The 26,921-nt window shown below is 45.9% G+C and overlaps 1 protein-coding gene across 13 annotated transcripts in view; it reads right to left on the bottom strand.

Annotated features, from left to right (window-relative positions):
- Window positions 1-26,921, bottom strand: part of LOC121535329 (adhesion G protein-coupled receptor L2-like) — a 154,534-nt gene that overhangs the window by 114,229 nt on the left and 13,384 nt on the right. For all 13 annotated transcript variants that reach the window (XM_041842286.2, XM_041842283.2, XM_041842284.2 and 10 more), the window contains exon 2: window positions 19,832-20,042. In XM_041842286.2, coding sequence (XP_041698220.2) covers window positions 19,832-19,907 — 76 coding nt within the window. In that variant the 5' untranslated portion in view covers window positions 19,908-20,042. The remainder of the gene's footprint in view (window positions 1-19,831; window positions 20,043-26,921) is intronic.

Below are 26,921 nucleotides of genomic sequence, written 5' to 3'. Positions count from 1 at the left end.
CTCCTTTGAACAGTTGATGTTGAGATGTGTCTGTTACTTGAACTCTGTGAAGCATTTATTTGGGCTGCAATTTCTGATGCTGGTAACTCTAATGAACTTATCCACTGCAGCAAAGGTAACTCTTGGTCTTCCTTTCCCGTGGCGGTCCTCATGAGAGCCAGTTTCATCATAGCGCTTGATGGTTTTTGAAGACTTTTTCAAAAAGTTATTGAAACTTTCCGGATTGACTGACCTTCATGTCTTAAAGTAATGATGGACTGTCATTTCTCTTTGCTTATTTGAGCTGTTCTTGCCATAATATGGACTTGGTCTTTTACCAAATAGGGCTATCTTCTGTATCCTACCCCTACCTTGTCACAACACAACTGATTGGCTAAATTCTTCAAGCTCTGTCAAGTTGGTTGTTTATCATTGCTAGACAGCCATTTTCAAGTCTTGCCATTTTCAAACCGATTTAAGTAAAAACAAACTACGCCACTCAGGAACATTCAATGTCGTTTTGGTAAGCAATTCCAGTGTATATTTGGCCTTGTTCTTGTCCTGCTGAAAGGTGAATTTGTCTCCCAGTGTCTGTTGGAAAGCAGACTGAACCAGGTTTTCCTCTAGGATTTTGCCTGTGCTTAGCTCTATTCCGTTAATTTTTATCCCAAAAAAACTCAGTAGTTCTTGCCGATGACAAGCATACCCATAACATGTTGCAGCCACCACCATTCTTGAAAATATGAAGAGTTGTACTCAATTATGTGTTGTTGTCACACCCTGACCTTAGACATCACCTGTATTCTCTGTTTGGTTAGGTCAGGGTGTGATTTGGATATATTCTAGTGTATCTATTTCTATGTTGGCCGGGTGTGGTTCCCAATCAGAGGCAGCTGTCGATCGTTGTCTCTGATTGGGGATCATACTTAGGCAGCCATTTTGCCTACCTATGTTGTGGGATCTTGTTTCTGTTTCTGTTTGTTGCTGTTACCCTTTAGAACTTCATGTTCAGTTGCTTTTGTTATTTTGTCAAGTGTTTATTTAATAAATTAAACATGTACGCATACCACGCTGCACCTTGGTCCGTTCCGTTACACAACGAACGTGACAGAAGATCCCACCACCAACGGACCAAGCAACGTGGCCAGGAGGACCAGACACCCTGGACACAGGTGGGGAAGACATTTTGGACATGGGAGGAGATATTAGCCGGTAAAGGACCCTGGGAGAAGGAAGAAGCCCAGGCAGGAGATGAACAACGGTGACGCCGACGGTGCCGACCACGAAGGAAGCACGAGAGGCAGCCCCAATAAAAAAAAAAATGGGGGGGCACACGGAGCAGAAGGAGGCCCTGAAAGGGCTGACTGTGGAGGAAGAGGAGGCCGCTATTTTAGAGGCCCTCCAAGACATGCAGCTCAGCACTATGAGAGAGGAGATAACTACCTTACGGGGGCTGTTAGCTAAGTGAGAGCAGGAGAGCTCCCTTCAGAGGGAGGCGCTGCAGGAGGCCCACAGGGAGAAGGAGTCAGTGGATGCACGGAGAGGTGCTGGCCAGACAACAGGAGGAGCTGAGAGAGGAGTTAACCCTCCAGCAACAGAGAACTCAGTCCTTAGAGCACAGGGAGGAGGAGCCAAGTTTCAGTGTACTGAGAGAGGAGCTGGCCAGACAACAGGAAGAGCTGAGAGAGGAGTTAACCCTCCAGCAGCAGAGAGCTCAGTCCTTAGAGCAGAGGCTGGTGGCGCCAGGTTTCAGAAGAGAGCCAACTCCCGCACTTGCTTTGAGGAGCGTGTGACCGTGCAGGCACCAGGCTATGCACCGGCTTTACGTACTGTGCCGCCAGTGCGCCTTCACAGACAGATATGGCCCGTGCCTGCTCCTCGCACCAAACCAGTGGTGCGTGTCGCCAGCCCGGTACGCCCCGTACCTGCTCCTCACACCAAACCAGTGGTGCGTGTCTCCAGTCCTGTACGCCCCGTGCCTGCTCCTCGCACTAAACCAGTGGTGCGTGTCGCCAGCCCGATGCGCCATGGGCCAGCGCCCCACACTTGCCGGGCTCCAGTGATGATCCATGGCCTGAAGCCTCCAGTGATGATCCATGGCACGAAGCCTCCAGTGATGATCCATGGCACGAAGCATCCAGTGATGATCCATGGCACGAAGGCTCCAGTGATGGTCCATGGCCCGGAGCCTCCTGCGACGGTCTGCAGTCCAGAGCCTCCTGCGACGGTCTGCAGTCCAGAGTCTCCAGCTCCTGTCAGCTGCTTTAATCCAGTGCCAGAGCAGTCCGCTCCACCGGAGCCTAGTCCAGCAACGGTCAGCTGCTCCACTCCTGTGCCAGAGCAGTCCGTTCCACCGGTGCCAAGTCCAGCTCCGGTTATCTGCTCCCTACCAGAGCCGGGGCAGTCCGCTTCACCGGTGCCCAGTCCAGGTCCGGTCGTCTACTCTTCCCCCATGCCGGAGCCATCCGCTCCACCAGGGTCCGAGCCGGAGCCAGACGTCAACCCCTCTCCAGGGTCGGGGTCTCCCACACCAGGGTCCAGACAGGACTTGGTGCATCGCGGGAGGACTGCTGGGCCGGGACCAGACGTCAGCCCCTCTCCAGGGTTGAGGGCTCCTACACCAGGGTCCAGACAGGACTTGGTGCATCGCGGGAGGACTGCTGGGCCGGGACCAGACATCAGCCCCTCTCCAGGGTCGAGGGCTCCCACACCAGGGCCCAGACAGGACTTGGTGCATTGTGGGAGGACAGAGGGGGAGCATCGCGCCGGGGTCCAGACCGGACCGGGCGTGCAAAGGGGAGGCAGGATGGGAGAAGAGTTTACTGCCTACGTCACGTCCGAAGCCGCCACCGAGGCTAGATGCCCACCCGGACCCTCCCCTAATGAGTCAGGTTTTTGCGGTCGGAGTCCGCACCTTTGGGGGGGTTGTGGTACTGTCACGCCCTGACCTTAGAGATCACCTGTATTCTCTGTTTGGTTAGGTCAGGGTGTGATTTGGATACATTCTAGTGTATCTATTTCTATGTTGGCCGGGTGTGGTTCCCAATCAGAGGCAGCTGTCGATCGTTGTCTCTGATTGGGGATCATACTTAGGCAGCCATTTTGCCTACCTATGTTGTGGGATCTTGTTTCTGTTTCGGCTTGTTGTTGTTAGCCTTTAGAACTTCACGTTCAGTTGCTTTTGTTATTTTGTCAAGTGTTTATTTAATAAATTAAACATGTACGCATACCACACTGCACCTTGGTCCGATCCTTTACACAACGAACGTGACAGTTGTGCTGGATTTGCCCAAAACATAAAACACTTCACATTCAGGACATTAAGTTAATTTCTTTGCCAAATGTTTTGCAGTTTTCCTTTAGTGCCTTATTGCAAACAGCATGCATGTTTTGGAATATCATGTATTCTGTACAGGCTTCCTTCTTTTCACTCTGTCATTTAGGTTAGTATTGTGGAGTAACTACAATGTTGTTGATCTGTCACGATCGTCAAGCATAGAGGTGGACCAAGGCGCAGCGTGTGCAAAATACATCTCTTTATTATGGAAGAGAGAAAAACACGAAACCGAACACTATCCAAAACTTACAAAACAACAAACGACCGTGAAGCTAAATAACGTAAGTGCACAGACAAGCAACAAACGTTCAACTTAGACAATTACCCACAAACACATGATGCCCATGGCTGCCTTAAATATGGCTCCCAATTAGAGACAATAAACCACAGCTGTCTCCAATTGAGAACCAATCTAGGCAGCCATCAACATACAAACACCTAGACAAGACATTACCCCATAAACCTACAAACCCCTAGACAAACCAAAACACATACTTCACCATGTCACACCCTGACCTAACTAAAATATTAATGAAAACAAAGATAACTAAGGCCAGGGTGTGACATAACCCCCCCCTTAAGGTGCGAACTCCGGGCGCACCAGCATAAAGTCTAGGGGAGGGTCTGGGTGGGCGTCTGTCCACGGTGGCGGCTCTGGCACTGGTCGTGGTCCCCACCCCACCATAGTCACTACCCGCTTTCGTAGCCTCCTCCAAATGACCACCCTCCAACTTAACCCCACTGGATTAAGGGGCAGCACCAGGATAAGGAGCAGCACCAGGATAAGGGGCAGCACCGGGCTAAGGGGCAGCACCGGACTAAGGGGCAGCACCGGACTAAGGGGCAGCACCAGGATAAGGGGCAGCACCAGGATAAGGGGCAGCACCAGGATAAGGAGCAGCACCAGGATATGGGGCAGCACCAGGATAAGGGGCAGCACCGGGCTAAGGGGCAGCACCGGACTAAGGGGCAGCACCGGACTGAATGGCGGATCCTGGCTGGCTGGCTCTGGCGGATCCTGGCTGGCTGGCGGATCCTGGCTGGACGGCTCTGGCGGATCCCGGCTGGACGGCTCTGGCGGATCCTGGCTGGACGGCTCTGGCGGATCCTGGCTGGACGGCTCAGCAGGCTCAGTACAGACGGGCAGTTCATGCAGCGCTTGGCAGACGGACAGTTCAGACGGCGTTGGGCAGACGGGCAGTCCAGGCGCCGTTAGGCAGACGGCAGACTCTGGCCGGCCGAGACGCACATACGGCCTAGTGCGTGGTGCCGGAACTGGAGGTACCGGGCTGAGGACACGCATCTCAGGTCTAGTGCGGGGAGAAGGAACAGGGCATGCTGGACCCTGGGGACGCACATAAGGCCTAGTGCGTGGTGCCGGAACTGGTGGTCCCGGGCTGAGGACACGCATCTCAGGGCTAGTGCGGGGAGCAGGAACAGGCCGGACCGGGCTGGCGACGCGCACCGTAGGTTTGGTGCGAGTGGCAGGAACAGGCCGGGTCGGGCTGGCGACGCGCACCGTAAACTTGGTGCGGGTGGCAGGAACAGGCCGGACCGGGCTGGCGACGCGCACCGTAGATTTGGTGCGAGTGGCAGGAACAGGCCGGGTCGGGCTGGCGACGTACACCGTAGGCTTAGTACGTGGAGCAGGAACAGGTCGGGCTGGGCTGGCGACGCGCACCATTAATTTAGTGCGTGGAGCAGGAACAGGCCGGGCTGGGCTGGCGACGCGCACCGTCCATTTGGTGCGAGGGGCCGTAACAGGCCGGACCGTACTGGGGACACACACCACTGGCTCTACCCCGGGAACTGGAACGGGCCGGACCGGACTGGTAATACACCCCAGTACCACTCGCCGTGCCTCTACATCTCCTCTCCCTACTTTGACCAGTGGCCCCCGTAACCTGGTGGCCTTTTGAATTCGCCCCTTCTCTGCCTCCGTCAGCCCCGTCGTCCATGCCCTGTGCCCCCCCCTAAAAATTTCTTGGGTAGTGCTCACGGGCTTCCAGCCTTGCCTCCGTGCTGCCTCCTCATATCGCCTCCTCTCGGCTTTAGCTGCCTCCAGCTCTTCACGAGGGAGGCGAAACTCTCCCGGTTGTGCCCAAGGACCCTTTCCATCCAGTATCTCCTCCCATGTCCATGAATCCTGTGTAGGTGGGTCCTGTTGCCGCTTGACACGCCGCTTGGTCCTGTGTTGGTGGGTAATTCTGTCACGATCGTCAAGCATAGAGGTGGACCAAGGCGCAGCGTGTGCAAAATACATCTCTTTATTATGGAAGAGAGAAAAACACGAAACCGAACACTATCCAAAACTTACAAAACAACAAACGACCGTGAAGCTAAATAACGTAAGTGCACAGACAAGCAACAAACGTTCAACTTAGACAATTACCCACAAACACATGATGCCCATGGCTGCCTTAAATATGGCTCCCAATTAGAGACAAACCACAGCTGTCTCCAATTGAGAACCAATCTAGGCAGCCATCAACATACAAACACCTAGACAAGACATTACCCCATAAACCTACAAACCCCTAGACAAACCAAAACACATACTTCACCATGTCACACCCTGACCTAACTAAAATATTAATGAAAACAAAGATAACTAAGGCCAGGGTGTGACATGATCCATCCTCAGTTCTCCTATCACAGCCATTAAACTCTAACTGTTTTAAAGCCACCATTGGCCTCATGGTGTAATCCCTGAGCGGTTTCCTTCCTCTCCAGTAACTGAGGATGCCTTCCTCTCCGGCAACTGAGGACACCTGTATCTTTGTAGTGACTGGGTGTATTGATACACCATCCAAAGTGTAATTAATAACTTAATCATGCTCAAGGGATATTCAATGTCTGCTTTTTTTAATTTAATCAATTTAAAAAGCAGGCTGTAACACAACAAAATGTGGAAAAAGTCAAGGGGTGTGAATACTTTCTGCACTGTATGTACTTGAGCTTTTGTCTTTAAAAGGGAGTACACCTCAGCAATTTATGACTATTCTTACCAGAAAGGTGAGTTCCAGACCTTTCTAGAACTATGCAGCATTACTAGTTATTGTTAATGGCCATCTCATGACAAATAATTCCTTTTGGGTTTGTCTATTTAGGCAGAAATCTACATTGAGGTTTTACTCCCCAAACTCCCATCCTCTCCTCTCAGACAGAGAAGTCGCAAAGAAAAAGGGGGGAAAAAATACCGGAATGTTTGATCAGTCTGTAAAAAAAATAGGCCCGTTTTCTGGAGGTGGGCGATACAGACGAATGGCGAGGGCCGCGAGGGCCTTCACAGACGGACAGACAGAGAGCACAGTTAGGCGTTGGTTGACACTTGTCATCCTCCATTAAGGCCTCTTTGATTGGTCTTTGTGGTCGTGGAAACGGCAAACAGCTGCATGCAAATGGTCCTGTTCCTCCCCCCCCCCCAGGCTGGCCCCCATTGTTCTAGGCCCAGGCTTGACAGAGAACATTTCTCCACAGGATAAAAGGAGGGTGTTGCCCTTTAGGAATAAGAGTGGCCTCACCGCAGACACAGCGTGAGTCCATCAAAATTGCTTGTCTTTTTTGTCATTTTATTCTTCAACATTACTGGTAGCCACGTCTCTAGAAGAAAGAGGGGATCTTCGAAAGCCAAGCATTCCTCCCCAACTGAGCTGGATGCCTCCATAATCCAATATCCGGAATTAAGAAGGGGGGAAAATCTAAAGCATATTTGAATACTTAACACGTGAGAACAAAGCGGCAACAAGGTTTCGCCTATTTTTTCCCTCTCTGTTCTCCGCAGTATTTCTAATCTGCTCAATGGAACTTGTTGATTGCAGGCCAAGGAAATAATTAGAAAACAAAAGGATAGAATCATTTCGAAATAAAGTACATTGATGAAGAAAATCACGGTGACATCGAAAGGGCAATTGCAATTAACCCCTTTATTAAATAAAACTAGTCTCAAATTGTAAATGTCCATGACATTCTAAAGCTCAAGCCGAAAAGTATTATATTTTGTTTAGAGATCATACTAGTCTCTTTTTAAATCCCTCTGCATCACAAAATAAATGACATCTACAGCAATGGTCTGCTGTTTGACATGTTTTATATAATCTCACAAATACTATGTAACATGAACACACACATTAAAACACATGGGAGTGAGGTGGGAGATGGGGAAGGAGATTTGGGGAGCTGCTTGAAAAACAGGCGGTGTAGGCTTCATCACTTTACGACAGGCGCAAATTTCATTACAACCACCAACACTGCCATAATACAAATCGACAAGAACATATGGCACCATCTCCATGACACTCACCTCCTCTCTCTCTCTCTCTGTCTCTGTTCCACCTTGCTGGGAATCGTTTCTAAAGACAGTGTCAGACAGGACCGCAGAGTAAACCCCAAAGGCTAAACGCTACTTCCCAGACAGCCAACTGCTATCAAACACCCCCAGGTTCCGATATACTGTACCATAAGCATTCTAAAAAAGAACTGTATAAGTCAGTCCACTTGTCGTGAGAGCCATGCTCCCAGTAATGTTTTTTTCTCTCTTTAATATGGATAAAATACAATGGTGTTGCTTCAGGTTCACGGTATTCATGACCATGGTCGTTCTCTCCAGTTCATCTCCTAGACCAGGGGTAAGCAACTAGATTCAGCCGCGGGACGCAATTTGTCGGAGCGGATGGTTGGGGGGCCGGAACATTATACTGCAAATTGACCACAACTAAGTCGAAAAAGAGATTGTATTTGAAAATAACAATAATGTCATTCCTTAATTACATTGAGACGCGATCATGTCTCTTTTTATTCGTGGGAATACTTGGGAACAGATTTCCTAAACTAAACACATTTTTAGCTGAATTCCTGGTGATTTTAGTCTTTTTTGACTGGGGGGCCAAAATAAATAACTTGCGGGTCGGTTTTGGCCCAACCCTATCCTAGACTGTGTTTTCTGTTTACTTTTTTCTCTGAAAACAGTGGGTGGGCCGTGCAAGAGAGCATTACATGGATAGCATTTTGATGCGTGTCTCCATCTGGAGAACTAAAGGGTTTGTCATATCACCGGGACTAAAGCGTGATAGAGTCAGGCGTCTCTTATGCACTCAGGTGGGCCCATTCACCTTAGTTTTAGTAAAGAAAAAAGAAATGGCTCCCTTTGCAAAGACAAGTGTCACAAGGGTTAAATCACAGACTGTAGGGTTAAATGTTAAAATCACTCAAGGCTGTAGTTGAGAGTTCAGATGAAAAACCTACACACACACACACACACACACACACACACACACACACACACACACACACACGGGAGATCATCACGTTGACAGAATTAGTTCACTGCTGCAAGACGGCCTAGAATATTGTTGCATGTCTTTTTTTTCACAGGAGTTGATGAAACACACAGAAAGAGGAGAATATGGAAGGAAAATCTCCCCTGTGTAGCAAGCTTGGCACTTTATCTCCCCTGAATGATTGTGCTGCATGCTTAAACGTCCTTAAAGCCCTATTCCTAACCCCTCACACTTAAACCCCAGCTGGGCTTTCTGCTTCAAGTCCCGGAACCAGTCAGGTGCTTCCCTAAGGGGGGTCCTCTCCTCATCACATGGCCCTGCATGTGTGTGGACGTGTGTGTGCGTGCCTGTGTGTATGTGTGTTTTGAGCCGGCCCTGGAGGCTCCCTCAGTACAACACAGACAGAGTGTGTCAGGAGGAGTGGTGACTGGAACAGGGATTACAGCGGTTCTGAATAATGAGGCTGAAACAGTAGGGCTGACTGGGGACTAACCAGCCCCAGGGGACTACAGGGCTAGGAGAAGACACATATGATAGGGTAACACACACACACATGAATACGCCGCATGCAAAGACACATATTCATGATAACAGATACTCTAGCATGTGTTACCTTATCATTACAGTGAATGTTCAATTCAACTCCTGACATGCAGTACAATCATGTTAGACATATCAGGATCCCATATACAGTCATATTAGGTGTCCCTTATAGAGATTGGTCAAGGAAGTGAATGACAAAGAATCCAGACACTAACTGACTGACCACTGATTGACTAGCGTGTGATGACTGGGATGACCTTAACCCCTCCACTCCTCCACTGGTCAATACGAGCAACAAGCAGCCTGGCCACTGATAAGAGATTGGCCAGATGGGAAGACCTTGCTGACAGACAGCTTCCTGGTTCCCTGCTTTTCTCCTTCTCTTGGATGAGGAGCCATTGTGGGCTGGCAGACCTGCGCACTCAACGGGGGAGTATGCTACAACAAGAAGAGGTCAATACTGATAACGTACCAGGCAAACAAAAACGCTCTTTGTCCCTCTCTCCCGGTCCCTCTGTTTCTCAGTCCCCTGATTCGGGGGACTTTTCCCCCTCTTACCACACTTATTAAATTTCCCGCACAGCAGAAGGGTTTCTTATCTTGGGCTGTTTATACCTGTAAATCGTCCAATGGCCCTTTTGTTTGCAGGTGACCCACACCGAGGTTACATTTCATTCCTGGACAGAAAAGTGTGGTCATGCTCCATGGCACTGCCTCCCTAGCCTTGGGGGACTACTAATACAATGCTGCTACAGACAGAGTGGTGTTCATTCACCATCAATAGTAGACAGACCTAGCGGACGGACAGAGGCACACAAACAAACAGTGCTACTGCTGCTAAAACATAAATGGAAACAAACCAGCCCACCGACAAATGAATACACGCAAATACAGAATAGTAACCAGTATGTACAGTGCATTCGGAAAGTATTCAGACCCCTTGACTTTTTCCACATTTTGTTACGTTACAACCTTATTCTAAAATTGATTAATTTGTATTTTTCCCTCATCAATCTACACACAATACCCCATAATGACAAAGCAAAAACAGGTTTTTAGAAATGTTTGCTAATGTATTAAATAAGAAAAAACATAAATATCACATTTACATAAGTATTCAGACCCTTTACTCAATACTTTGTTGAAGAACCTTTGCGATTACAGCCTTGAGTCTTCTTGGGTATGACGCTACAAGCTTGGCACACCTGTATTTGGGGAGTTTCTCCCATTCTTCTCCGCAAATCCTCTCAAGCTCTGTCAGGTTGGATGGGGAGCATCGCTGCACAGCTATTTTCAGGTCTTTCCAGAGATGTTTCATCGGGCTCTGGCTGGGCCACTCAAGGACATTCAGAGACTTGTCCCGAAGCGGTGTGCCTGGGTCGTTGTCCTGTTGGAAGGTGAACCTTCCCCCAGTCTGAGGTCCTGAGCGCTCTGGAGCAGGTTTTCATCAAGGGTCTCTCTGTACTTTGCTCCGTTCGTCTTTCCCTCGACCCACACTATGATGCTGCCACCACCATGCTTCACCGTAGGGATGGTGCCAGCTTTCCTCGAGATGTGACACAAAGAGTTCAATCTTGGTTTCATCAGACCAGAGAATTTTATTTCTCATGGTCTGAGAGTCCTTTAGGTGCCTTTTGGCAAACTCCAAGTGTGCTGTCATGTGCCTTTTATTGAGGAGTGGCTTCCGTCTGGCCACTCTACCATAAAGCCCTGATTGGAGGAGTGCTGCAGAGATGGTTGTCCTTCCGGAAGGTTCTCCCATCTTCACAGAGGAACTCTGGAGCACTGTCAGATTGACAAGGCCCATCTCCCCCGATTGCTCAGTTTGGCCGGGCGGCCAGCTCTAGGAAGAGTCTTGGTGGTTCCAAAGTTCTCCCATTTAAGAATTATGGAGGCCACTGTGTTCTTGGGGACCTTCAATGCTGCAGAAATTTTTTGGTTCCCTACCCCATATCTGTGCCTCGACAGTTCGACGGACAATTCCTTCGACATGGCTTGGTTTTTGCTCTGACATACACTGTCAACTGTGGGACCTTACATAGACAGGTGTGTGCCTTTCCAAATCATGTCCAATCAATTGAATTTACCAGAGGTTGACTTTAATCAAGTTGTAGAAACATCTGAAGGATGATCAATGGAAATTCTCATAGCAAAGGGTCTGAATACTTACAGTGAGGGAAAAAAGTATTTGATCCCCTGCTGATTTTGTACGTTTGCCCACTGACAAATAAATGATCAGTCTATAATTTTAATGGTAGGTTTATTTTTACAGTGAGAGACAGAATAACAACAAAGAAATCCAGAAAAAATCAAAAAATCAAAAATGTTATAAATGTATTTGCATTTTAATGAGGGAAATACGTTTTTGACCCCTCTGCAAAACATGACTTAGTACTTGGTGGCAAAACCCTTGTTGGCAATCACAGAGGTCAGACGTTTCTTGTAGTTGGCCACCAGGTTTGCACACATCTCAGGAGGGATTTTGTCCCACTCCTCTTTGCAGATCTTCCCCAAGTCATTAAGGTTTCGAGGCTGAAGTTTGGCAACTCGAACCTTCAGGTCCCTCCACACATTTTCTATGTGATTAAGGTCTGGAGACTGGCTAGGCCACTCCAGGACCTTAATGTGCTTCTTCTTGAGCCACTCCTTTGTTGCCTTGGTCGTGTGTTTTGGGTCATTGTCAAGCTGGAATACCCATCCATGACCCATTTTCAATGCCCCGGCTGAGGGAAGGAGGTTCTCACCCAAGATTTGGTGGTACATGGCCCCGTCCATCATCCTTTTGATGCAGTGAAGTTGTCCTGTCCCCTTAGCAGAAAAACACCCCCAAAGCATAATGTTTCCACCTCCATGTTTGACGGTGGGGATGGTGTTCTTGGGGTCATAGGCAGCATTCCTCCTCCTCCAAACACGGCGAGTTGAGTTGATGCCAAAGAGCTCCATTTTGGTCTCATCTGACCACAACACTTTCACCCAGTTCTCCTCTGAATCATTCAGATGTTCATTGGCAAACTTCAGACGGGCATGTATATGTGCTTTCTTGAGCAGGGGGACCTTGCGGGCGCTGCAGGATTTCAGTCCTTCACGGCGTAGTGTGTTACCAATTGTTTTCTTGGTGACTATGGTCCCAGCTGCCTTGAGATCATTGACAAGATCCTCCCGTGTAGTTCTGGGCTGATTCCTCACCGTTCTCATGATCATTGCAACTCCACGAGGTGAGATCTTGTATGGAGCCCAAGGCCGAGGGAGATTGACAGATATTTTGTGTTTCTTCCATTTGCGAATAATCGCACCAACTGTTGTCACCTTCTCACCAAGCTGCTTGGCGATGGTCTTGTAGCCCATTCCAGCCTTGTGTAGGTCTACAATATTGTCCCTGACATCCTTGGAGAGCTCTTTGGTCTTGGCCATGGTGGAGAGTTTGGAATCTGATTGATTGATTGCTTCTGTGGACAGGTGTCTTTTATACAGGTAACAAGCTGAGATTAGGAGCACTCCCTTTAAGAGTGTGCTCCTAATCTCAGCTCGTTACCTGTATAAAAGACACCTGGGAGCCAGAAATCTTTCTGATTGAGAGGGGGTCAAATACTTATTTCCCTCATTAAAATGCAAATCAATTTATAAAATGTTTGACATGCTTTTTTCTGGATTTTTTTGTTGTTATTCTGTCTCTCACTGTTCAAATAAACCTACCATTAAAATTATAGACTGATCATTTCTTTGTCAGTAGGCAAACGTACAAAATCAGCAGGGGATCAAATACTTTTTTCCCTCACTGTATGTGAATAAGGTATTTCTTGTTTTTATTTTTAATACATATGCAAAAATGTCTAAAACCCCGTTTTTGTTTTGTCATTATGGGGTTTTGTGTGTTTATTGAATTTAATCAATTTTAGAATAAGGCTGGCACGTAACAAAATGTGGAAATAGTCAAGGGGTCTGAACAGACAAATGCACCACTGATAGAAATACAGCCTCCAGAAGCATGCACACAAACATAATTCACTTGAATGACTTCACTCCTTTTTCTTTTGCCCATATCATTTTTTTGAATAATCAACATCTGGGGTGTAAATCATATTCAACGCTACCCAAAACATGATCACCTCTTGCAAAAACGACTGCAGCGTAAAAAGTGAATGTCAGCAACAAATTCCTCTAAATAGGGATAATTTCTGGACAATTTTCACACAGTCTCTATGGATGCAATATAATTATAGTCTACTTTCCCTTTGATACCAGCAAGATCCCTTTCTTCCTATAACAAGAGAATATTAATTTTAGAAACAGGATGTTTTTCTGAACTAAACTCCCCCGGACACATTAAAGCTCAAAATCTATGTCATGATGAAGCAGAAAATGGCTGACAATAACCATTTAAAATATTAAATAGCACAGGTAGAAATAGTCATGGCGCAACAGGACTTTGATTGCATTGTTTGCATTGATCATTGCTATTCTTGTCTTTGGTCTCATCTGTAATAATATTCATTTTTTATTATTTGTTGTCTAGTATTTGCTATATTTTGTGTATATTGTTGATTCACTGTGACATACTCTTGGCTTGAATTCATCTCTATGTAAATATTACCATATGAACTGGAAATTATACTGTAATAAAATCTGACATTGCTATTACCTTCAATCGTCTTCCTTATTCTCAAGTCTCAATGCTGTTTTGTGAATATAGAAAAAGACAGCCTATGTGTTGTTACAAGGCATACTGATCGTTTGATTTAACTTAAAAGCCTTATGTTTCCCCTCTGGATTAAATGCATTACTTTGTCATGCCATCTGTAAGCCCTAGGAAGAAGTGACTCGTGAAAACTGACTCAAAGAGTTTACATTCAGGCAGGGGTTTTCAATTAAACTGAAACTCCTCTCTACTGTAGGGAACAATATTAGTTGGCCACCTCCATTATTTGAGTTGGGTTGTTTGAGTCTGAGGAACTTCCGTTTACTCTAACTGTAGATCTCACGTCTGGAGTGGGAAAAGTGAGGCAGGGATCTGGTCCAGTGTGTTTATACCCACCTGAGACGGTGAGGCTGTGAATTGAGCTGGGTTGTGTTGCTGCCAGCAAACAAGATTTAGGGGCATGCTAAGCAAATGAAATCAACCTGTCAGGAGCCTTAGCTCCGATCCTATTAGATTGAGTGCCTGTTCATCATCGGGGCATATAACAGGGAGTTTTACAATCACATCTAAATACACAATAAAAGCAGACTAGGCCTCTCCTCTCCCAAAGGCCTGCGCTCTTAAATCCTCATTGTACATACGGACAGACGAGAACATTCTTGTTGCAGCTTTTGATTTACCAAGACCCAGGAAGACCCAAGACCCAGGAAATCACTCCTGCTCTTAATCTAGGGTGACCCCATCAAGGGTGATATTGCATTCTAGAATGAAATACTGATCCTATTCGATGTAGCGTCGTCTCATTTTAATTCCATGTTTTGGTCGAATCGTAGCTAGGTTTACCGGGTTTCTCTGTCGTTTGAATCTTTGGTTATTAATAAAATGGCAAATTCCTATTCATGAAAAATTCTGCAAGGTTACGTTCAAAAAGCCACATTTCATAAATATGAACATGTTGAGAAAGCATTGTGAGGGAAAGCATTGTTATATACTGTATGATGTTGCCAATATTGACTGAATTATAATGACGACTGTAGTTTAATAAACATATTAAGAATGTGAATGTGATGGTTAAGAGCTCTCTCTCAGCGACACCCCCCTGCCTCCCCAATGCGTCTGTGACGGCCAGATGAAAAGTCCAAACAATAACACCTGTCTTGTTTCACGGAAGACTTCCATTTGGGCCAGAATGTGCCATGAGAAAGCGATAAATCAGACGGCGTTCTGTGTGGATGTTCACAACACTGAGAACGCAGTCTCGTCAGTCATCTGTGAATCTACCAGGGCTCGACTGATAATTCATGATAGCCCTATCATAGACCTGTACCGTTCATATTTGTCAGATGACAGACTGTACGTTTATAGCCGACTGGAAATACCATTGTGACACATGGGAGACCTTTCCATCAATACACAGCCAAGCTTACTTATGGCTTGTGACCAATCATTTTGATGAGTTGGGACTTACAGTTGACCCTTATAACCATCTTGATAGAATAAAATTACTAAAGTATGGGAGTTGATAGAATAATATAATCACTTTCAGGCAAGATCTGCTATTGAAAGCAATGCATCGGCTAATGCATGGGATATTTCAAATTATGTGCAAATAGTTTAAGTTAAAACATTTCAGCCCTTCATATCTATTAAAGGGATACTTCAGGATTTTGGCAATGAGGCCCTTTATGTACTGCCCCAGAGTCAGATGAACTTGTGGATACCATTTTTATGTCTCTGCGAGATGTTTGAAGGAAGTTGCAAACTAGCACTAGAGCAATTGCTAACTAGCGCAATGACTGGAAGTCTATGGTATCTGCTAGCAGATCGCATAGACTTCAAGTGCAGATAGCATAGACTTCAAGTGCAGATAGCATAGACTTCCAGTCATTGCGCGAACACTAGTAAGTATTGGCTCACGAAACTACCTCTAACTTCCTTCATACTGGACGCAGAGACGGTATCCACAAGTTCACCTGACTCTGGGGAAGTAGGTAAAGGGCCTCATTAGCAAAATCCCAAAGTATCCATTTAAAAGTGACTACATTTCGGCAATTTTCACTGACTGAAAAAGTTGGTATATAATTCAAATTATGCATAAGTGTCAGGTGAGTAGACCATGTCAAAAATAATTATACGACTGTCTGCTTTAGTCCTCTGACACTTTTCTTAAAGGCTGGTATTAAAATAGACAAAACATTGACAACTTTCCTCTAGAGCAGCTTCATATGCTTGGCAAGTACACATAACAACCTGGTGTAGAAACCACATCTGAAATATATCGCCTGCAACATCCAAACACTTGTTGGGAACAAAACAAAACAAAGTTTCCTAAGTTATACTTGATCCCCGTCTACACAGAGAGATGACACAGACAAAGAAGATAAATGACTTAATCTTATTCATCTTCCTGTTTTATACTCCTGGCATTAACAACACAACAACGTCTACACAATGTCTACACAAAATAAACCGCAGGATATAATCCTCCCAAATCTTGGCTTCCTTTCTTTTGAAGTTCATTATAACTGCCATTGTGAGAGGAACATGGCATGTAGGAGCATGTGCGTCTTGGCCCTACTGTTCTAAGGTCTTGATCTGAATCTAGTTGTCAACTTCTATCTTCATATCTACAGGCTGGGCGGTCTAAAACCACCCTTGACTAACATGATACCCTCCCAGTTTGCTGCTCCAGGAATGATATGCACTACATGACCAAAAAATGTGGACACCTGCTCGTCGAACATCTCACTCCAAAATCATGGGCATTAATATGGAGTTGGTCCCACCTTTGCTGCTATAACAGCCTCCACTCTATGTTGGAACATTGCTGCGGGACTTTCTTCCATTCAGCCACAAGAGCATTAGTGAGTTCGGGCACTGATGTTGAGCGATTAGGCCTGGCTCGCAGTGGGCTTTCCAAATCATCCCAAAGGTGTTCGATGGGGTTGAGGTCAAGGCTCTGTGCAGGCCAGTCAAGTTCTTCCACACTGATCTCGACAAACCATTTCTATATGGACCTCGCTTTGTGCACAGGGGCATGGTCATGCTGAAACAGGAAAAGGCCTTCCCCAAACTGTTGCCGCAAAGTTGGAAGCACAGAATCGTCTAGAATGTCATTGTATGCTGTAGCGTTAAGATTTCCCTTCACTGAAACTAAGGGGCCTAGCCCGAACCATTAAAAATAGCCCCAGATTTGTCTGTCGGACTGCCAGATGGTGAAGCGTGATTCATCACTCCAGAGAAAGCATTTCCACTGCTCCAGAGTCCAATGGCGGCGAGCTTTACACCACTCCAGTTGACACTTCACATTGCGCATGGTGGTCTTAGGCTTTTTCATGAAGCTCCCGACGAACAGTTCTTGTGCTGACGTTGCTTCCAGAGGCAGTCTGGAACTCGGTAGTGAGTGTTGCAACCGAGGACTGAACATTTTTAAGCACTAAGCGCTTCAGCACTCGGCGGTCCCGTTCTGTGAGCTTGTGTAGCTACCACTTTGTGGCTGAGCCGTTGTTGCTCCAAGACGTTTCCACTTCACAATAACAGCACTTACAGTTGACCGGGGCAGCTCTAGCAGGGCAGAAATTTGCTGAACTGACTTGTTGGAAAGGTGGCATCCTATGATGGTGCCATGCTGAAAGTCACTGAGCTCTTCAGTAAGGCACAATTATTATTATTTTACCACTTTTTTCTCCCCAATTTCGTGATATCCAATTGGTAGTTACAGTCTTGTCCCAACGCTGCAACTCCCCTTCGGACTCGGGAGAGGCGAAGGTTGAGAGCCATGCGTCCTCCGAAACACGACCCTGCCAAGCCGCACTGCTTCTTGACACACTGCTCGCTTAACCCGGAAGCCAGCTGCACCAATGTGTCGGAGGAAACACCATCCAGCTGGCAACCGAAGTCAGCTTGCAGGCGCCCGGCCCGCCACAAGGAGTCGCTAGAGCGCAATGGGACAAGGAAATCCCGACCAGCCAAACCCTCCTCTAACCCGGACAATTGTGCACCGCCTCATGGGTCTCCTGGTCACGGCCGGCTGTGACACAGCCTAGGATCAAACCCAGGTCTGTCGTGATGCCTCAAGCACTGCAATGCAGTGCCTTAGACCGCTGAGCCACTCGGGAGGCCCCAAATTCTACTGCCAATGTTTGTCTATGGAGTGGCTGTGTGCTCGATTTTACACACCTGTCAGCAACGAGTGTGACTGAAATAGCCGAATCCACTAATTTGAAGGGGTGTCCACATACTTTGTATATACAATAGTGTACTTACTCAATATGTAGCCAGACAAGATAATGATTTGAAACAGCAGTAGAAAAAGGAGAGAAAATACAGACACATTACTAAAATATTTTTTTAAAATAGTATTGTGGATAAATAGAGAGAAACAGATACATTTTAATATAAATATCACATGCGCTGAACCATAATTTTCGATGATCTGATTATCTCTTTGCATCCAATTATGTCCCTATTATGCTAATAAGAATGTGACTGCCATTTATAAAATATTTTCTCCCTTCACACCAAAACTCCCTATTCATAAACTACTTGCCATATTAATGTACAAAATATCTTGGGTAGTTTTGAGAAAACCCACCAAATTGCATTTTTTACAAACATTAATCAACTCGATGGAATAAGGGGACAGTCAGGGTATTTGTGCTGACTCCATTCCTCTTGTAACAAAACCCCAGCATGAGCATTCAATAACCCAGAGACAAGAGAGAGAAAAAAATCATTTTCTGCTCAAGTATGTCATTAAGGATTTTCAAAGCGTGAGGAATGTTCATGGGTGTTCATGATCACATCATGATACTATCTCCTCCTTACTAAGGAGAGAGGAAGTCATTATTAAGAAGGGGGCCTTTTTGTGGGACGGAAATCCATGGAAATGAGGTTCATGATTCAAAATGGAGGGGTAGGGTAAAGGTGAGTGGTATGTGGATGGATCTGACATTGTTTTCAGAGGGAAAGCCAGACATTCCTTCCTTGATGAACGGGCAAATATGCATTCATAGGCCTGAGAGCCCACGCCTTCGTCAAGAGAAACCCCAAACCTTGACTTTCTTTCTGCATACCAAAGCAGGAACTCCCCCCGAAAAGAAAATCACCGGGACCGTTCAGCACAAGCTACAAGCTCAAATCAGAGGCCCATTCTTCAAACGTTTCTGAGGTACTTTTTTCATTTTTTCTGGGAAAAATACCCTGTGAATTATTTCGTATGGTCTACAATTGCTATAAATCTACAAAGTGAGTGTATCTCTTTCTGAATGTTATGCCTGGCTCGACTGTTCCATACCCATCTCTTTTTAGTTAATCACTTCACACAGTCAGATTTAAATATAAAACCAAAAGACAAGTAAAATCTATGCAAGTGTGAAATAAAAACATGAGAAAAGAGAGACATTTAATATAAAAGAAACCACCGGAGTTGATATTCTTTGACGTTTGGCTGTAATCAATGTTTGGCACACTAGCATGTGATTTGATTACAATGAGAGTTAAACAGAGCAGACATGTAATGATTGTCATTAAGCAGACATAGCAACCAACCGACATCAATGCCTCTGATGGGTATAACAGAGAGAGTAGTTTGTGACAGAACTTGTAATTACAGCCAAACGTACTAATCTAAAGTAAGGCATGGAAATGAAACTAAAAACTCATGAGATGGATTTGGGTAGCATAAAAAATAAGAAAAACTGGTCGTTTTTTCCAAAACTCTTCGGTTTGCCAAAATTACAGCTCCTTCAATTGAAGGTTCTAGATGCAAGGACTGAACAGAATCATCCAATCAATATAAAAACACAACGTTTTCTGAAGCACAAAGGCATGGATGCACTGCACTCAGATATTCAGGTCTAAAACTCAGTCCCAGCGCTATCGTGAACCTTTAAGGATAAAACACAACTCTTCGCTCCCATTAGAAGATGGCAAAATGAGCCAAATCAACACTTTCATGGAACACAAACACATTCGATAAATACATAGTATTCGCACAAGCGCAGATACACGCACGCACGCACGCGCACACACACACACAAACACGTAAGGACTTACCTTCTGAACAATTGAGATGAATGAGGGTGAGCAGTAGACAATGTAGAACTAGACACCTCCACACTGCAGGAGCCATCGTTGCCGAGTATGGAGGCCGCTCCAGATGCCTGCTTGCAAACGACTGTGGCTTTAGGATATAGAATAGAAAAAGAGTCTGAGTGTAGTCAGCGATCCGTGGTTCTAGGAGAAGCCTCTCCAGTCATCTTGTCATCTGAAAATACAGAGAGGAAGAACAGGGTGAGAAGGAGGAAAACTGTGTCCTACTGGTACAAGTCGAGACGTCATCATCATCACAAAGGCTATGTCATCATCGCTGCCATCTTTTAAGATGGGATTGAAAAGATTGAGAGATGCATTAACATACATATTCAACAGTGCAAATGGTGAATAATCATGGTGAGATAAGTATACTGAAAATGTGTGATAACTGTAAGTCACATTGGGTCTGATATATTGGGTCTGCCAAAACAACCACAAAAACCAATCAATCAAACCAGTCAGACATTCAGTATTCAGTCCATGCTGACAAAATCACAAAACTACACTGAGTGTACAAAACATTAAGGACACCTTCTCTTTCCATGACATAGACTGACCAGGTGAATCCAGGTGAAAGCTATGATCCCTTATTGATGTCACTTGTTAAATCTACTTCAATCAGTGTAGATGAAGGGGAGGAGACAGGTTAAAGAAGGATTTTTAAGCCTTGAGACAATTGAGACATGGATTGTGTATGTGTGCCATTCAGAGGGTGAATGGACAACACAAAATATTTAAGTGCCTTTGAACGGGGTATGGTAGTAGGTGCCAGGCACACCGGTTTGTGTCAAGAACTGCAACGCTGCTGGGTTTTTCACGCTCAACAGTTCTGCGAGTGTATCAAGAATGGTCCACAACCCAAAGGACATCCAGCCAACTTTACACAACTGTGCGAAGCATTGGAGTCAACATGGGCCAGCATCCCTGTGGAACGCTTTCGACACCTTGTAGAGTCCCTGCCCTGACGAATTGAGGCTGTTCTGAGGGCAAAAAGGGGTGGGACGGCTCAATATTAGGAAGGTGTTCATAATGTTTTGTATACTCAGTGTACTCAGTCTATCAAGTCTGAATATGTGTTTATTTTTCACTTCTGACAGGAAATACTCTTGGGTAGAGGAGAGCATGACGGAGCACTCATCCCTGGGCTACAGGCTACATGTTTACACTGACTGCCTTCACACCGCATTCCTCCCTCCACTCACTACTACCCCCTTCCTTCCCTTCCTCCCTCCCTCCCCAGAGTTCTACTGCCTTATCCCCACAGGAGAGGACCCTGTTGCTCAGGCAACGCGCTCACACAGCACACCATTAGAGACACAGCTCCTTTGTGAGGTACTTTTGTCTGCTTCTTCCTTATCTTGAGGGGAGCCACAAACTAGAGGGAGGAGGACAGCCACAAACACTCCACACGGCTTTGTCTGCCTCGGCTAAGGTTAGACTCCACTCCCTAAAATGCCCTCAATGCACCAGAAGGAGAGACTTGTTAGAACACAAGTCAAATATACATGTTAGTACACACACACACACCCACGCGCACACACATACATACCTTGACCTGCACATAAACAAAACAAACACAGCAAGAAGACGTCCATCTGGTACACATGATTTAACCTAGGTTATGATATACCTATCGACAATACAGTGAGGGAAGAAAGTATTTGATCCCCTGCTGGTTTTGTACGTTTGCCCAGTGACAAAGAAATGATCAGTCTATAATTTTAATGGTAGGTTTATTTGAAGAGTGAGAGACAGAATAACAACAACAAAATCCAGAAAAACGCATGTCAAAAATGTTATAAATTGATTTGCATTTTAATGAGGGAAATAAGTATTTGACCCCCTCTCAATCAGAAAGATTTCTGGCTCCCAGGTGTCTTTAATACAGGTAACGAGCTGAGATTAGGAGCACACTCTTAAAGGGAGTGCTCCTAATCTCAGCTTGTTACCTGTATAAAAGACACCTGTCCACAGAAGCAATCAATCAATCAGATGTCAGGGCCAAGATTGTAGACCTACACAAGGCTGGAATGGGCTACAAGACCATCGCCAAGCAGCTTGGTGAGAAGGTGACAACAGTTGGTGCGATTATTCGCAAATGGAAGAAACACAAAAGAACTGTCAATCTCCCTCGGCCTGGGGCTCCATGCAAGATCTCACCTCGTGGAGTTGCAATGATCATGAGAACGGTGAGGAATCAGCCCAGAACTACACGGGAGGATCTTGTCAATGATCTCAAGGCAGCTAGGACCATAGTCACCAAGAAAACAATTGGTAACACACTACGCCGTGAAGGACTGAAATCCTGCAGCGCCCGCAAGGTCTCCCTGCTCAAGAAAGCACATATACAGGCCCGTCTGAAGTTTGCCAATGAACATCTGAATGATTCAGAGGAGTGAAAGTGTTGTGGTCAGATGAGACCAAAATTTAGCTCTTTGGTATCAACTCAACTCGCCATGTTTGGAGGAGGAGGAATTCTGCCTATGACCCCAAGAACACCATCCCCACGTCAAACATGGAGGTGGAAACATTATGCTTTGGGGGTGTTTTTCTGCTAAGGGGACAGGACAACTTCACTGCATCAAAGGGACGATGGACGGGGCCATGTACCATCAAATCTTGGTGAGAACCTCCTTTCCTCAGCCAGGGCATTGAAAATGGGTCGTGGATGGGTATTCCAGCATGACAATGACCCAAAACACACAGCCTAGGCAACAAAGGAGTGGTTCAAGAAGAAGCACATTAAGGTGGCCTAGCCAGTGGCCTAGCCAGTCTCCAGACCTTAATCCCATTGAAAATCTGTGGAGGGAGCTGAAGGTTCGAGTTGCCAAACGTCAGCCTCGAAACCTTAATGACTTGGAGAAGATCTGCAAAGAGGAGTGGAACAAAACCCTCCTGAGATGTGTGCAAACCTGGTGGCCAACTACAAGAAACGTCTGACCTCTGTGATTGCCAACAAGGGTTTTGCCACCAAGTACTAAGTAATGTTTTGCAGAGGGGTCAAATACTTACTTCCCTCATTAAAATGCAAATCAATTCATAACATTTTTGACATGCGTTTTTCTGGATTTTTTTGTTGTTATTCTGTCTCTCACTGTTCAAATAAACCTACCATTAAAAGTATAGACTGATCATGTCTTTGTCAGTGGGCAAACGTACAAAATCAGCAGGGGATCAAATACTTTTTTCCCTCACTGTATATACATAAGTATGTGGACACCCCTTCATATTATCGTATTTGGCTATTCCAGCCACACACGTTGCTGACAGGTGCTGACAGCCATGCAATCTCCATAGACAAACATTGGCAGTAGAATGGCTTAACTGAAGTGCTCAGTGACACCATCATAGGATGCCACCTTTCCAACAAGTCAGTTCATAAAACTTCTGCCCTGCCAGAGCTGCCCCGATCAACAAGTGCTGTTATTGTGAAGTGGAAACATCTAGGAGCAACAACGGCTCAGCCGCAAAGTGGTAGGCCACACAAGCTAAAAATCGTCTGTCCTCGGTTGCAACACTCACTACCGAGTTCCAAACTGCCTCTGGAAGCAACATCAGCACAAGAACTGTTCGTCGGGAGCTTCATGAAATGGGTTTCCATGGCCAAGCAGCCACACACAAGCCTAAGATCACCATGCACAATGCCAAGCGTCGGCTGGAGTGGTGTAAAGCTCATCGCCATTGGACTGGAGCAGTGGAAACACGTTCTCTGGAGTGATGAATCATGCTTCACCATCTGGCAGTCCGACAGACGAATCTGGGTTTGGCGGATGCCGAGAGAACGCTACCTGCCCCAATGCATATTGCCAACTGTACAGTTTGGTAGAGGAGGAATAATGGTTTGGTCTATTCCCCTTAGTTTCAGTGAAGGGAAATCTTAACGCTACAGCATACAATGCCATTCTATACTATTCTGTGCTTCCAACTTTGTGGCAACAGTTTGGGGAAGGCCCTCTCCTGTTTCAGCATGACAATGCCCCCATGCACAAAGCGAGGTCCATACAGAAATGGTTTGTCGAGATCGGTGTGGAAGAACTTGACTGGCCTGCACAGAGCCCAGACCTCAACCCAATCGAACACCTTTGGGGTGAATTGGAACACCAACTGCGAGTCAGGCCTAATCGCCCAACATCAGTGCCCGACCTCACTAATGCTTGTGGCTGAATGGAAGCAAGTCTCCGGAGCAATGTTCCAACATCTAGTAGAAAGCCTTCCCAGAAGAGTGGAGGCTGTTATAGCAGCAAAGGGGGGACCAATTCCATATTAATGCCCATGATTTTGGAATGAGATGTTCGACGAGCAGGTGTCCACATACCTTTGGTCATGTAGTGTATGTTTAACTTCCAGAATGTGACCATGTCCATATAAACATAATGTCATCATCCACACAGTACACGGCATTTCACACTTTAAAGAGTGGAGGACACCAAAAGAGGATCATTTGCGTTTCTGTGTGTGCTCACCCTCTAAAAGAGCCACTCGTCAACTTCCCTGATTATTTTATAATGAACCTAAATTTGAGCAGCGGAGCAGTCTGCTCTGATCACTCTCTGGGCCCCACTAATGCGCGGCTAAGATATTTCTGTCAACGTGAAAGCACACATGCACAAAACATTGTTTTGGGAGCTTCTATCTGCAGTAGCTTACAGAGTCATAAGTTAAATCTCCATATTAGATTCATTCTTTAAATGGCTCTATAGGTGGCTGGATACTCCTGTTTAAAACAGGCTAACTGAATGCAGCTGCAGGTCCTCATGGAGCAGAGTGCACAGTCTACAGGCCCAAGGGTAATTTATCTTGCTTTGAGGTCAAATTTGCCACTAACTGTTATACTGTGTGGCGCCAAGCTAACACACACAAGGCTATGATGATTTATCAGTTAGAAGTTAGGTGGTGCCTTCAGACTCAGAGTGAAAGAGAATCATGTGATTGTATTTGTCGGGAAATTACTTATCTAGCCGCAGTAGGCCACTAGATCAGATAAGAGCATAGTGGAGCAGTGGTGAAAACGCTACTTCGTCTCATAGCGGCCCAAAACAGAGTGAGCCTTGCTAATAATCCCTGATTCCCAGGTGTCTGAGGGCTGTGTGAGGCCTGGCCTGTCACCCTGGTTTTCCATTCAAATCCCCCCCGAGGCCACACGTGACTGTGCCGCCCTCCCCTAGCGCTTTAGACATTTATCTTCCCCAAATATGAGTCCTGGGGGCAGGGGTGGAAGGGAGTGAGTCTGTAATGCCCTACCCCCTACCCCCTCTGCCCTGTTCGGCTGGCTCAGCCGCTGATCCCCACCAGACACCAGGGGGCGAGGGGCCTAGGGTTCCCTCCCTCCAGCCTCGTCTGCCCCGGGGCCCCTTTCTCCTCCTGCTCAGTGCTCAGTATTACTCAGAGCCACCCGCACCGTCGCCCCGCTGAGTAACATGTTCCCTTTCTCCTTTAAGCTGGCAGAGGAGCCGGCCGCCACACTCATCTCATCCCCTCACCCCCCCCATCCCTAAACAGACGTTTTGTTTGCCGGGGTTTCTGGACTGGATTTGGTCGGACTTGAGATAAAAGGATTAGCCGATTAACATTAAGACGCTTTTCACGAGTGCTGACAGACGTATCATAATTTTACATCGGGGAAGGGGAGATTGTGGTAGGTGGTGGGGGGGCGGCCTCCTCTAGCAGAAAATGACTTAAAGAGGTAAGTGAGGCGTAGTTAACCCATCAGAGATAGTGTGTGTTTGTGGAGAAATTCTCTACAGCAAAGCTCCTCAAAACAGCAAGGGAATTCGAGAGCTTGGGACTAAAAGGTTCTATCTTCAAAAAGATGATTCTGAGAATTGGCTTTAAAATTCCGAACCCTCATTGGTTTAAATGGTGTCAGCTATTTTTATATTTTATTCTTTTGAGCTTAATAACATGAATTGGGTTATTTGGAGTACTATATAGATAGTCTTGTTCTGTTCAATGCTCTCTATGTCAATAACATTTTTTATTATTTTTATTAGATAGAAACTTATAGTCCTAAGCTCTCGAATCATTCAGGTTACTTGTTACTCGACCAGGAAGGAATATTTACATTGCGTTCCAATACCACCATCGCCGTGGCAGCGGCTATAGTAATAATAGTATACAGAACAAAGTTATGACTTACTGTCACCGGCTACATTAAAGTTATTAACTCATCATCTGTACTTTAACTGCTAAACTTTCCCCTATAAGGAACAATAGGTATGAATCTTCCCTCTCCCTGCTTTCACTCTTTCTATTAACAGTATATCATCCCAGACACCCAAAATCCGTAACGGGATGAAAAATGACGTAAACATTTAGAACATCTGTTTTTCTTTCTCTCTCTCCACACAGACAGCAAGAAAAGATGGAGACAAATGTATCATCAGTCCAGAGGATCGAGAAAAACACCACAGAGCAAACACATTTTTCATGTTTCAGAGGAATGATAGAAAAATAAGCAAACATTTAAAAGGGGAAGGCAAGCAATTAAAGTATTATTAGAATAAATGGATGGAAACAGGCCACATGTCCTAACATGAAATACGAGGCTAATTGGTGCAGCAGCAGGCTGAAGGAATGTAAAGAGACAAAGCTTGTGGCTGCCTCTCTCAAGCTGGAGAGGCGACCGGCAAAAGAATAGACTAGAGAGAGAGAATGGGAGTCCAGGGTTTTCTAAGGGAGAAACTGAATGGATGGATGGATGGATGGATGGATGGATGGATGGGGGAGAGAGAGCGAGAGAGAGAGAGAAGAATGGGAAGGGAGGAGAAAGAAAGGGGCGGGAGGCTCACTGAGAAGGATTGACAGCTTGTGAGTATGGCTTGACCTACTGGGTTCACCCTCCAGTATTTTCAACAGGCTTAGCAAAGGACTAAATAAAGCCCCAGGAATGTTAATTTATTTTCAATTGTCAGTGCCAGGGACGGGGAGAGAAATAAAGACTGCATATATACATATCAAGTGAGATTGAGACAACTCGAGCAAGTAAGTAGTCCTGGACTGGTATAAGCTCAACCCTACAAGTTGAAATAAAGATGTGGGCCTAGCTGTGTGT

Source organism: Coregonus clupeaformis, chromosome 21 (assembly GCF_020615455.1).
Source record: "Coregonus clupeaformis isolate EN_2021a chromosome 21, ASM2061545v1, whole genome shotgun sequence".
In the NCBI taxonomy this organism is placed as follows: Eukaryota; Metazoa; Chordata; class Actinopteri; order Salmoniformes; family Salmonidae; genus Coregonus; species Coregonus clupeaformis.
This window is presented reverse-complemented; position numbering and strand designations above follow the sequence as displayed.